This window comes from Equus przewalskii, chromosome 24, assembly GCF_037783145.1.
Source record: "Equus przewalskii isolate Varuska chromosome 24, EquPr2, whole genome shotgun sequence".
Classification (NCBI taxonomy): domain Eukaryota; kingdom Metazoa; phylum Chordata; class Mammalia; order Perissodactyla; family Equidae; genus Equus; species Equus przewalskii.
In genome coordinates, this window is record NC_091854.1 from 23379110 (window position 1) to 23393109 (window position 14000).

At 32.5% G+C, this 14000-nt stretch overlaps 1 protein-coding gene across 1 annotated transcript in view; it reads left to right on the forward strand.

Moving 5' to 3' along the window:
* Positions 1 to 14000, forward strand: part of LRRIQ3 (leucine rich repeats and IQ motif containing 3) — a 204388-nt gene that overhangs the window by 141981 nt on the left and 48407 nt on the right. The window contains exon 6 of the mRNA XM_070592138.1: positions 8349 to 8478. Coding sequence (XP_070448239.1) covers positions 8349 to 8478 — 130 coding nt within the window. The remainder of the gene's footprint in view (positions 1 to 8348; positions 8479 to 14000) is intronic.

A 14000-nucleotide genomic window follows, 5' to 3' on the forward strand; every position in this document is an offset into this window, starting at 1 on the left:
GTTACAGGAGGCTAAAATGTCAATTTTAGAAAATATTATCCAAGTAATAGTTATTGAGTCAACTTGGTAGTTTTTCAATATGTATTTGTAAAGCATATTTAAGTTGGTTATAATATGCTTTACTTTAGAAACATAATTATGTATATGGATACTCTGTTAATTTATTGTAAATATAAACCCCTTTTCAGATTCTAACCCCCAATTTAAAACATATAAACCCTGTAAAATGCTGAACTTGCTTAAAGTGTTGAGGGTAAAGAAGAGCAACCTAAACATCAGTAAAATGTTGGCCTGTCTCTATTCGTTGCTCTTTTCTCTTCTTTTTATAACTGTGGGCATTGTTCAAATATACCTAAAAATATAGACTCTTGAACCGTATGTCTTACTGTTAAAGGTAAAGGTTTTCTTCTTCTAGAAAATTCTGTTTCATTGCCCATAATTAAATTTTACACTACCATGTGACCTTGTCTCATTTTGGGATTTCTTAGGCAGTGTTAACTTATATTACTGATACATACTATATCTCTTTCATTTCAAAATGATTTACTAATTGAAAAATATTAACCAATTGAGTTAATACATGAGGTTTAATAAAGTGCAGATTTTTATCAGGAGTGTGTTTAGCATTCAGCCTATGCTTTCTACCATGTTTTTCTCACTTTCAACATCTTTATCTTGCTTCTCATGTTTTCCACATCTACACAGAGGATTTATCATTAAATTATGAAATATTTTGGGAAGTATAGAATTTAAATATTCACAAAGTAATAACTTGGTACCTATGTCTAGCATGTGCCATGGATATCATTGGCACTCAATACACATTTGTTGAATAATCAAATTTCTCAATCCTTTTGTGTTATTTGTGAGTTGATACTGCAACAGAGGTTGAAGAATCCAATCAAAGTGTGGTGCAGGGATATCAAGATAAATAAACCACAGCCCCAGTCCTCAGAGAGAATAATTTCTTCTAGGGGTGAGAAATGTACTTACCTATGATATAAGGTAGAATGCAATAAATGCTTTCACAGTTATAAGTGAAATGATATTGATTATGTAGAGTTATACTCTTTTTAAAATGTGATCTTTAGGTAAACCAGATACAGAATTATTCTCAATTGTTACTATCTAAGATGTTGGGATGTTGTCTATTAGACAATGTAATCAATGTATTGGGAAGAAATAGCATTATGAATAGAATTACATTGTCATGTAAATAATAATTAAATACATTTCTGGAGAGATTTTCAGAGAAACAAAAACCTGTACACACTGACATTTCCTCATACCCTTTTCTTACCCCACCTAATATCAGTTATTATTGTTCAAACTAGCATTGTGTTTTCTCAACTTGAAATTATAATCTACTCTAAAATCTCACAGAAGTCTGCAGCATCTCTTTTTCCCGGGTTCAACATCTACTACTACCAAGTATCCACTGTAATATAGCAAAGAGTGGGCCTCAGTAATTTACACATTGGTGCCTCTAATCCTGGTAAGGATAGACTTACACTTCAACCATTCTTGAACTGAGGGAGCATATCTTTCCATGATACTTTTTTTCTCATGTGTTCTTTAACTGGACATTTGCAACAAAATACAATATTCAGCCACTCTCATTTCCCTTGGCTCCTTTTTGTATAGACAAGAAATGTCAAATTTCTTTCTATATCTATTATGTGTCTCCTGTATTTATTTATCCAGATAATCCTTTATGAATTTTCTTCTCTACGTATCAAGAATACTATCACTTCTCATCTTCTTTGTTAAGATAGAGTGATATTGGGGTCAAATACAAGGTAGTAGCAATTTTTCAAATAGCAGTTAAACCTGCCAGTTGCTTATATGGGAATATCTTAAAAAGTAACTTTTTCTCATAAAACTTTATTTTAGATCATGCCCCTTTCTCCTTACCTTTCCTCTTAACCAGTACTTATTCTTGAAAGCCGAGTGTAAGTGGCACTTGCCATACATGGATCACTGTACATTAGCCCTCTATGTTGAAGGCTTTGCTTTCAAAGCTAATGAGAGGCTGTGTAGCCAAGCACTAGAACTAACCATTTTCATTCTGACCAAAAAGGACAACTCTTTAGTTTGGGTTTTAGCATATTCCTAAAGTTGTCTCTTTGAGCATTATATGAAAAACCTACGATCTGGATTAGCACTTTTAAAGATGATGTCTTGGCTGAGAAGAGGAAAGGGAATGAAAACAACAACAAAAAACAGGGTAGGTTATCAAGTGGCTGGTGAATTGGCTGTAATTCTAAAGAAGTTGTTGAGAATATTCCTTGAAATGGAGCATACTTAGGATGAACAATATATAATATAGACAAAAGCAAATGCTTTTTCAGGTGTAAATAGTCTAGATAGTACTGAATAGGAATAGATAGATAATATAATGAGTCTCTTTTAGTAATCTGCTTTGATCAAAGACTGATAATAGCCTTTAAAGTCAAAGGGCTCTGATTTGCTTAATGCATAATGTGAAAACAAAACCACAGTCTTCAGAACACTAACTAGGCTAAGCTGGGAAACTCAAACCATGTAGTGTTGAAAATGAATCTTGATTTTTAGAGACAGGAGAGTTTAGTATAAAATATTTACCCTTGGTCTAGAAAGGAGATGGAGGAAATTGTTACCTCTGTCACCACTCCTCAGGTTTTAAATGATAAATTATCATCTCTCTCGGGGGAAATGAATATCTAGTCCCATGATCCATGTGATATTTTACAACCAGGTACTTATTTAGTTTGTCAGTTACAGGTAGCTCTACAGCTCCTCAGCTAATCTATTCCAATTTTCAGTAACACTCTGAGAATTTTTTTCTTGTTATGATTGGAGGAGATTTATTAATATACAGATGTCTCTCCCCCCTTCCATACCTATTATAGATTATTTTTATTAGATTCTCCACTCAATACCATCAAAGGAGAGCTCTTTCATTGCCATTTTGGTTCTCTGGCTTATTGTGATGTAGAGTCAACAGAAGAGGTAGATAGATTTGCCTGAGTAAAGGTGTAATTATTCCTAACAGGTGGTTATGTTTATGCTTTTTGTGTGTGTGTAGCATATTGAGGAATAGTAAAGTAGAAAAGACTAGAAAATTCAGAGTCTAAGTTGGTATACATGATAAAGAGCTTAGAAGAACGGGATGGGAGAGTTGTAAAGAGTTGCTGAGTGAAAAGCTTTGGAATAACTATAGAGTGTAGAAAATTTCAGGAGTAAAAGAAGGGAATGTTGAAAAGTATTACTTGAGATAGAGTCCTTTAAAAAATACAAGCTGGGAATTTCTTTTAAACTATGTCTGGTTTTTGGACTCTCTCCAAAAAATGGAATTTCGTTTTATATTATATTGAGCCAAAGTTCCTAAACTTCCGCTTATTCCTTCTACTACTTCTCTTTGATAATATTCACTCAACCTTTAACAAATTAGTTTTGAGCATCTGCTGAGTGCCAGGGGCAACTCTTGGCACTGAGTAAACAAGACAAGCAAAGTCCTTGCCCTTGTGGACTAGATTCTAGGAAAAAAAAAAAAAAAAAGACAAACAAGTTGTAACCCAAGTAAACAAACAAATAAAATTGTGATGAATGTTTGAATGAAATAAATAGGATCCTGAGATAGAGAAGAATAGGAGCAAGCCTACTTCTCATAAGATTGTCACAGAACGTTTTTCTGAGGAAATAATATTTAAAGTTAAGACCTGAAGGATAAGAAGCTAGCCATGCAAAGTATAGGAAGGAGAGTGTTCTAGGCAGAGGGAAGAGCTTGCACAAGATCCTGAGGCATGCAGTAGCTTATTTTCTTTGACTTGGGCTGAAGGAACTGAATAAAATGCAGTGCGGCAGGAATATAGTGAACAAAGTCAAGAGTAGCATACAATGAGTTGTCTATGTGATCACGGGCCATATTTTGCTGGGTTTTTGTAGCTCATAGTAAGGCCTGAACATCTTGGACAGCCATCAGGATATTTAAAGCTAAAGAGAAACATGATCAGATTTACTTTTGACAAATGAAATTGTGTCTTGTAAGAGAAAGGGTGAAAGCACAGACCAATAGGAGGCTATTTGTGGTTGGAAGGAATGATTATAGCTTAGACTAGAGAAGTAAAGTGAAATGGAGAGAAGTGAACAGATCTGAAATACATTTAGGAGATTGAATCGCCAAGATTTGTTCATGGCTTGGATATAGGGTTTCAGGAAAAGGATAAAATAAAGGACAAATTCTAAGTTTTTATGGCTTGAACAAAAGAATGGTATCATTTTACAAGATGTGGAAGATGGAAGTTGGAGGAGGTGAGAAGTCTGAATCTCTTTGTTGCTGTTTCTCTACTCTGGATTTAAACATAGCTTATTTATAGAAGGCTTACTTTAAAAATAATTCAGTTGGTAGGCTTCTATCTTTTTATGATCCAGGTTATCTGTAATAATCTGAAAATACCCTGACCTGATATAGAGTTTCAGTTACGGTTCTGATCAGAAATGAATATGGTAAGACTGTCATTTCCCTCATTCTAGATGAGATGCTTAATACAGCATAAGTTTATCACACAACAGACTCAATTAATTTACTCTTAACTAAAATGTTTTATTGTTTATCACTTATATTTTTAAATCATATTATGTATTGCAGTGATTACATTCACTTTGCCCAACTGCAATATTTATTCCTATTAAACTTCATCTGTTTAGTTCGACCTATTATTCCAGTCTGTTGATAGTATTTTAAATTCCTGTTTGATGTTAACTGATTTCATTCTTTTACCACCTCATCTGAATATTTGATAAGCATTTTCTTTATATTTTATTCAAAGTATTCAGATAAATATTGATGAGGATAGGGCTAAGAACAGGTCCACATATCATAACATTAGAGATCTCCCTTCAGGTTGGCATCATTTTATTAATCCTTACTCTTTTCCATGTGATGAGTGAACACCTCCCTAATCATTTTGTCTTTCCATAAGTAGTTAAAGCATTTAGCAAACATATTGCTGAAATAATCCAGGCTTATCATATCAAGGATATTTGAATCTGAATTAATTTTGACCCTGTTAAAAATAAAATTATATCTGATATAGTTAGTTTGTTGCCAGTTTATACTGCTCTTTGGTGACTATCCTTTATTAAATGCTACCAAATATCCTTAAAATATTTTCTGAAGTTATTAAGAACAACTATTAGGTTTAAGTTACTTTAGTTAATAGAATATACTTTCTATTACTGAAAACAAGATATTTCTTAGATTATCCTCAGTTTTCAGATAACTTTTCCTTCTTCTTGATTTGGAAGATGAATCAACAAGTAGGCACATACTTTCTTTTTCTTCTTGCAGGACATAGAAAAGCACATTTTCCTTACCTTGGCAGCTTGTGTAAGCCTCAGTTCATTTAGAGTTTTAGACTCTCTGATCATCTTCGTATACATTTGTTTCACTGTCACATATGCGTCCTTTTCCATGGATTCTGTTTTTATAAAAGCCAAGAAAGGGAAAATTATTTTAAATGATGCCAAACAATGATGTGGATATAGGAAAAAGGATAAGTGGAGAACTAAAGAAAATATTTTTTTGAAAGGAACTAACTAGCTGTCAATTTAATTTTTGGACTTTTAAATTTCATGATTCTGTAAATTAGCTTTATTTGTGATAAAGATTAGATACTCAGATTTGACAGATAGATATATACTTTTTACAAAGATGTCTTTATTCTTCCGGGGGAAGGTAAAGGAATAAGTACTAGTAGAAACATAGCTGGTGAGCATATTCGTGCATTCCACTTTCATTATTTCTTCATGGCTAGATTATAAGTGAGAGACCTAGAAGAAAGGGCCCATTTTCTATGGTTGAAATAGAATTTGAGGTGATTTTTAACGTATGATGAATTGCGTCATTAGGAGGCAGAGAGAGAGAGAAGTTACCAAAATAGAGAAAAATTCATAAAAGAAAGAAGATACAAGAATGATGATGTAATGCGATCAATGAATTTGAGATTTAAAAAGCATTTGGGGAGGCAGCCCTGTGGCCAAGTGGTTAAAGTTCCGCACACTCTACTTCAGCGGCCTGGGGTTCACCAGTTGGGATGCTGGATGCGGACCTACTGCACTCATCAGCCATGGAGGTTTCCCACAAACAAAGTAGAGGAAGATTGGTGCAGGTATTATCTCAGGGATAATCTTCCTCAAGCAAAAAAAAAGGGAGTATTGGCAACAGATGTTAGTTCAGGGCGAATTTTCCTCACACACACAAAAGCATTTGGAATTGAGTTTTACAGATTTGATTGCAAAACAGTGGTCTACATTTTTTTTTTTGTCATACTTTGTTTAATAAAAAGAATTGAGCCCAAATGAAAATAGAAGCAACATTATTTAAAATAAAGTTGTATTTTGATACTGTGTTGATATTGTGTTATTATATTATAGTTTTTCTTGACAACCTAAGAAAATTTCTAAAAATAAACAGAATATATGAGCTTAAAAGTACCTACTTATTTGTCTTTCTAGCAAAAAGGAGTATTTTTGTCACATAAAGACTGAAAAGAAATTGTGTGAGAGTTAATTAATGAAGGATTTTTTAGTAAAGAATAAAAACTGAGATTTATTCCAGGACCAGATAATACCTAGTACCTATCATGAGCATTAAAACATCCTTACACAATAAGTTACTGCATAGAGACAAATTGTTTTCAATAAATTAGAGAACATCACATAGAAAATGTAAAAGATAGAAACTCAAGGATATTTAATTAAATATATATGTTTTGTGTGGTGTAGGAATTTGGACAAAAAATTGTAAATACAGGGGACCAGGACACATATCCAAGTGTCACTTCTAAATTGTAGAATAAAGGAGGTTTGGACAAGTGGACAGGTCAAGGTAGGGGAAATATGATGAGTTTTCTATTTCAACATTCTATCAGCTGTCACATCATGGAGAGTTTATGTGACTTTCCTCTCATTGGATAAAGGTGGTGCTATTCACCAAAAGTAAAAATAAAATATCAATAGGTTTGGAGGAAAGATATGACTTCACTTCTCTTAAGTATGAGATGTCTGTGACGTTTTCCAGGATGAAGGACCACAGCTCATGCTAGTTAAGAGTATTACATAAATGAATATCTTTAAAGAGCTTAAAACAATGGTAAATGATAAGCACTATACAAGTATTCCATAGACAAATATACAAAAGCAAACATCTCAGAAAGGAGATCTATCTGAAAACATATATTATTGAGTCTTCAGAATTTAGACCAGTGGTTCTCATCAAGGAAACCATAATATTCTGGGAAGATTTCTCAAAATATGAATGTATATCCCCTCCCAAGACTCTTAATTTTTTCCTTGAAGCAGGCTGTTGGTTGCCTACCAATATCTGTCTTTTTCTTCTTTCTTGGTAACAGACCCCCAATTTTACTCCCGGCATAAAGTACCTGGCAAAAAGCCTGCATTTCTTACCCTCTCCTTTGTAGCTGTGGGTGGCCAATGAGATATAAACAGAAGTTATTGAAAGGAATTCTGGGAAAGTTTCTTAAGACATGCCCTGTACTCTTTTGTCATTTTACCCTTTCCTCCATCTTGCTGACTGAAATGTAAACATGGTATTTGAAGCTCGAGTAGCTATCTTGACTCATGAGTAAACCTAGAGGATAGAAGCCATATAGATGCAGTAGGATAGAGATGGTAAATTTTGAAAGAGCCTGGGTTCCTCATGAACTGGTGGATCTTCAGTACCAGTTCTGGATTGACTGTGAAGAGAAAGGGAGATGACCTTCTATTATTAAAACTTCCCAGCCAGTTTACAGACATTCTATAGTTTACATCTGACAGTGCTCCTGTTCTCCATGAAGCTCCTTTTCAATATTCTACTTGTTATTCTTTCCACACTACTGATCCATTTGTACTTTTAAGACTTGTGATAATTCTGGTCCCATTTCTCTTTCTTCCATGTTACTACCTTTTAGTGTTCTATGAAATAATTTTGTCTCTCATTTCTCATTCCGAATCTTCCCTCAGGCTTCCTGGACAACAGTATCTTGCTTCTCTTTATTCCTTATTTCTCTTCCTCCACTGGTTCCTTTTGTCATGGCACCCTCCTGATAGGTCTCCCTTTCCCTCAGTCTCCTTTAGAGCATTGTCCGGAGTATATCATTAACTCTTGATAGAAAGACAATTTATCAAAATCATACACAATGGAGCTCTTGTCTCAACTCTGCCTATCTCACAGGTTTTGTTGTTGTTTTCTAAGTGAAAACCAATCATGATAATATATAATACACGTGAGAGTTCTTTGAGAATTCTAAGACATATGTAAGCAATATTATCATTGTTTCATTTCTTTTGTTTTGTTTCCACAGAATATACATTCTCCTATTGATTTAAAAACTTCTAGCGAACAGAGAAAACCTGTTTCCTCTGCTTTATATGAATTAAAAACAAAAGATATTGACGTAAAACCAAAAAAATCGAGACATCTTTTTCAAAAAGGTTAGTTATATGAATTTTTAAATTATATTTAGTGAACATACTTTGATGAAGAATAATTAAATTCATTAGAAATTGGTCATGTTAATTTTGGACTATAAATATGACTCTATGAAATATAAGTTGAGATTTCTAAATAAAATATCTGTATCTAATTCAATATTTTATATGTATATACATATTCAGAAAGTAGTTTCATGGATATCAAGGACTTGATTTTGAGTAGAAGTTGGGAATTAGGAAAATGGATATTAGCAAGAACCGTATTGAACTATTAGTCTATGGCTATGTCAGCATGGTATCTCCTTCAGGAAATCTGTCAAGTATCAGATTAATATAAATTATTTTTGGTAAATAGTGATATTAAATTTCTTTCAGGCTTTGAACATAATTATTTTTTGTTACATGAAAATATATTTCATCTTAATAAAATTTTAGTTATCAAATATGTACTTATTTTTCTTTTGTTTTTGCAGGATTTTTTTTTCTGATCAGATGACATTCTTCTATCAGAAGAAAAATCATTAAATCATTTTTGTAAAATTATTTGAAGGTCTTACCAATTTTCTCAGGAGTTTCTCTTAAATCTTTTTTTTTAAATTACTGTGATAAGGACACTTAACATGAGACCTACCCTCGTAAAAGATTTTTAAGTGCATATTACAGGGTTGTTAACTATAGGCACAATCTTGTACAGCAGATCTTTAGAAATTTTCCGTCTTTTAAAGCTGGAACTTTATAGCTGTTGAACAACAGCTCTCCATTTCTCCCTCCCTCCAGGCTTTTAATTCTTAAATATTTACATCTTTCTCTTTTTAAAAACTCATGGTGGTGTCTTTATTCTTATTGATTTTCTCATCTTTATATATGAACTGGTCTAACTCTGCCAGATCCTCATTTGTCAGTGGCTCTATTTGCTATTTCATCAGTTCTCCCTTAGTTCCCTGTACTTTATATATTTCACAAAGCTCTGCATCTTCTATTTAAAAGTAATTTTATTTTTATCCAATTATTTAACTCCTAGGCTTATAAACCAAAATTAATTGAAGAAAAAATAGTAATCTCATGTTCCATACCTCCCTACTCACTCTTCCTACTACCCCAAGGCAATATTATTTAATAATTTAACTGACTCTTCTATTATTTACTTCCATATTTCCAAATAATATGCTTATTCTGCTAAGATTTCTTTTTCAATTTTAGATTTTATCTACAAATTTCCACTGTGAAAGATGGAGATTTAATTCTCTTATAAATCCTCCCTAATGCGCACACATGCATATCCCCTCCTCTATTCTCCCAATAGAATCATATCATCACTAATTGGGGGTTAATTAATATTTAATGTTTTAATTACTGTGATTATGTAAATACTACTCTCAGCTGAGCCAATCAATATATTAGGATATGTTTGCTTTCTTATACTATTTTTTTTGAAAACTTGTTTGACAATCTCATACCATTCAAACCACCACTATCCCCAAGCACGCCAATATGTATACATATTTTTTTTCCAAGATATTTCTGCTTGAGTCTTCATTTTGCTGATTTAATCAGGACTGCTTACTCTCAAAATCTGCTAATACAGCTATTATCTTTGTGCATCTCTTCAACTGTGATCTGGACAATTCATTTGTCTCTCTACTGTGTTGGGACCCATGTTTCTGTATCATGTTCTGTAGCTTGTTCTTTCTTGGTTTGTTATGTTATTTTAATGCAGTGCCTTCTCCATTAGTTTACTAAGAAATTGTACATAGGAGATAAATTTATTAAAACCTTGAAAGTCTAAACATGTCTTTATGCTGTACTTATATTTGGTTGATGATTTGACTGTGTAGAACTTCTTTCAGAACTTTTTCAGAGTTGCTTTATTGTCTTCTAGATTCCAGTGTTACCCTTTGAGAAGTCCATTGCCATTTAGTTCTCAGTCTGATATATGTGAACCTATGTTTATTGTTTTTCCCTTTTGACTGGAAACTTTTATTATTTTCTCTTTCCACCAGGTATTCTAGAGTTTCACAGCAGTTTCTTTCATAGATATTTGTTTGTTTGCTTGGGTGGATTTTCTTTCTATTCACTTTATTGTGGCTTTTCAATCTGAGAATTTATATCCCTCTGTTCTGAGTATTTCTCTTGTGTTATTTTTTTTGTGACAAAATACGTATAACACAAAGCTTACCATTTTAACTATCTTTAACTGTACATTAAGTACACTTGCATTATTGTGCAACCACCATATCTTTCATCTGCAGAACGTTTTCATCTTCTTCAGCTCAGACTATGTACCTATTAAGCACTAACTCCCAATTCTTCTGTCCCCCCAGCCCCTGGAAACAACCATTCTACCTTCTGTGTCTAGAATTTGATTTCTCTAGGTATTTTATATAAATGGAATCATACAGTATTTTTGTGCCTAGCTTATTTCGCTTAGCATAATGTCTTTAAAGTTCATCCATGTTGTAGCATGTCAGAATTTTTTCCTTTTTAAGGTTGAATAATATTCCATTATACGTGGATACCACATTTTGCTTTTCCATTTATCTGTGGATTGAAACTTGGGTTGCCTCTACATTTTAGCTTTTGTGAATAATGCTGCTATGAACATGGCGGTACAGATATCTCTCTGAGACTTTGCTTTCAAATGTTTTGAGTAGATACACAGAGGTGGAATGGCTGGATCATATGGTAATTTTAGTTTTAATTTTTTGAAGGATCACCATACTATTTTCCACAGTGTTTGTACCATTCTACATTCCCAAAAACAGTGCTCAGGAGTTCCAATTTCTCTACATCCTGACCAACCCCTGTTATTTTTTATTTTTTTTAATAGTAGCCATTTTAATGAGCGTGTGGTCATATATCATTGGGGTTTTGATTTGCATTTCCCTAATGATTAGTGATGTTGAGCATCTTTTAATGTACTTTTTGGCCATTTATATATCTTCTTTGAAGAAATTTCTATTTAAGTCCACTGCCCATTTTCTAATTGTATTATTTGCTTCTTTTTGTTGTTGAGTTGTACGATTTTTATATATTCATGATATTAATCCCTTATCAGATATATGATTTGCATATTTTCTCCCATTCTGTGGGTTGCCCTTTTATTTTGTTGATAGAGTCCTTTGATGCACAAAAGTTTTTAATTTTGATGAAGTCCAGGTTATTTATTTTTTCTTATGTTGCATGTGCTTTTGCTGTCATAACCAAGAAATCATTGCAAGATCCATTGTCGTGAAGTTTTTGTCCTGCCTTTTCTTTTAAGTGTTTTACAGTTTTAGCTTTTATGTTTAGGCCTTTGATCGATTTGCAGTTAATTTTTGTATATGGTATAAAGTAAGAGTCCAACTTCGCTTTTTTGCATGTGGAATCCAGTTTTCCCAGAATATGTTGAAGAGACTGTCCCTTCCCTATTAAATAGTCTTAACACCTCTGTTGAAAATAATTTGAATATGTATGCAAGAGTTTACTTCTGGGCTTTTATTCTATTCCACTGATCTATATCTCTGTCTTTATATCAGAACCATATGGTTTTGATTACCATAACTTTGTAGTAAGTTTTGACATGAGGAGGTGTGAGAACTACAATTATATTCTTTTTCAAGATTGTTTTAACTCTTTGGGGTCCCTTGAAATTATGCCTGAATTTTAGGATGGATTTTTCTATTTCTACAGAAAATGCCATTGGGATTTTGATACTGACTGTATTGAATTTGTAGATTACTTTAAGTAGTAGTTTAACAATATTAAATCTTCCAGTCTGTGAACACAGTGTGTCTTTTCCTTTATTTGTGTCATCTTTAATTTCTTTCAGCAATGTATTAGAGGTTTTAGTGTATAAGTCTTTCACCTCCTTGGTTAAATTTATTCTATGTATTTAATTCTTCTTGATACTATTATAAATGGAATCGTTTTCTTAATTTCCTTTTTAGATTCCTCATTGTTAATGTATAGAAACACAAATGATGTTTGTTTATTGGTTTTGTGTCCAATATCTTTGTTGAATTTATCTATTAATTATAACGGTTCTGTGTGTATGTGTTGAGGGGGAATCTTTAGGATTTTCTACATATAAGATCATATTCTCTATGAACAGAGATAATTTTGCTTCTTCCTTTCCAATTTGCATGTTTTAGTTTGTTTTTCCCCCTTAAATGCTCTGGGTAGAACTCCTAGTACTATATTAAATACAAGTGGCAAAAGTGGGCATTTTTTCTTATTCCTGGTCTTGAAGGAAAAATTTTCATTGTTTTACCATTGAATATGATATTAGCTGTAAGTTTTTTCTTACATGACCTTTATTATGTTGAGGTAGTTTCCTTCTATTTCTTGTTTCTTGAGAGTTTTTATCATCAAAGGATGTTGAATTTTATCAAATATGTTTTCTGCATGGATTGAGAAGATCATGTGTCTTTTTTTCATTCTGTTAATGTGTTACAATGATGGATTTTCATATGTTGCACCATCCTTGCATTCCAGGAATAAATTCCATTTGATCCCAGCGTATAATCTTTTTCACATGCTGTTTAATTGAGTTTGCCAGTATTTTGTCTAACATTTTTGCATCAATATTTGTAAGGGATATTGGTTTTCTTTCCTTGTAGTTTCTTTTTCTGGCTTTGGTGTCAGGACATGGTAGCCTTATTGGATTTAAGAGGTATTCCCTTCTCTTCCAGTTTTTGTAAGAGTTTGGGAACGATTGCTATTAATTCTTTTTTACTGGTGAAGCAATTTTGTCCTTGACTTTCTTGTTGGGAAGTTTTTGATTACTGATTCTATCTCCATATAAGTTATAGATCTATTCAAACTTTCTATTTCTTCATGATTCAGGGTTGATAGGTTGTGTGTTTCTAGGAATTTGTCCATTTCATCTAAGTTATCCAATTTATTTGCATACAATTGTTTATAGTACTCTTTTATAATCCTTTTTATTTTTGTAAAGTCATAGAAATGTCCCCTCTTTCATTTCTCGTTTTAGTTATTTGAGCCTTATCTCTTTTTTTATTAGTTTTTCTGGCTGAAGATTTGTAAATTTTGTTTATCATTTTGAAGAATCAAATCTTGTTTTTATTAATTTTCTCTTGTTTTTACAACTCTATCTTGTTTATCTCTGCTCTAATATTTATTATTTTCTTCCCTCTGCTAGATTTGAGATAGTTTGCTTTTCTTTTTCTAGTTCCATAAAGCTTAAAGTTACATCATTTATTAGAGACCTTTCTTTTCTTATAATGTAGTTTTTTACAAACATACACTTACCTCTTAGCATTAATTTTGATGCATCCCATAAGTTTTAGTATATTGTGTTTTCATTTTCATTTGTCTCAAGATATTTTATAATTTCCATTGTGATTCCTTCTTTAACTCATTGGCTCTTTAAGAGTGTGTTGTTTAATTTTCACGTTTGTGAATTTTCTGGTTTTCCAGAAATATGCCATTGATTTCTACTTTCATTCCCTTGTAATTAGAAAACATACTTGATATGATTTTAATATTTTTAAATTTATTACAATTTGTTTTATGGCTTGATA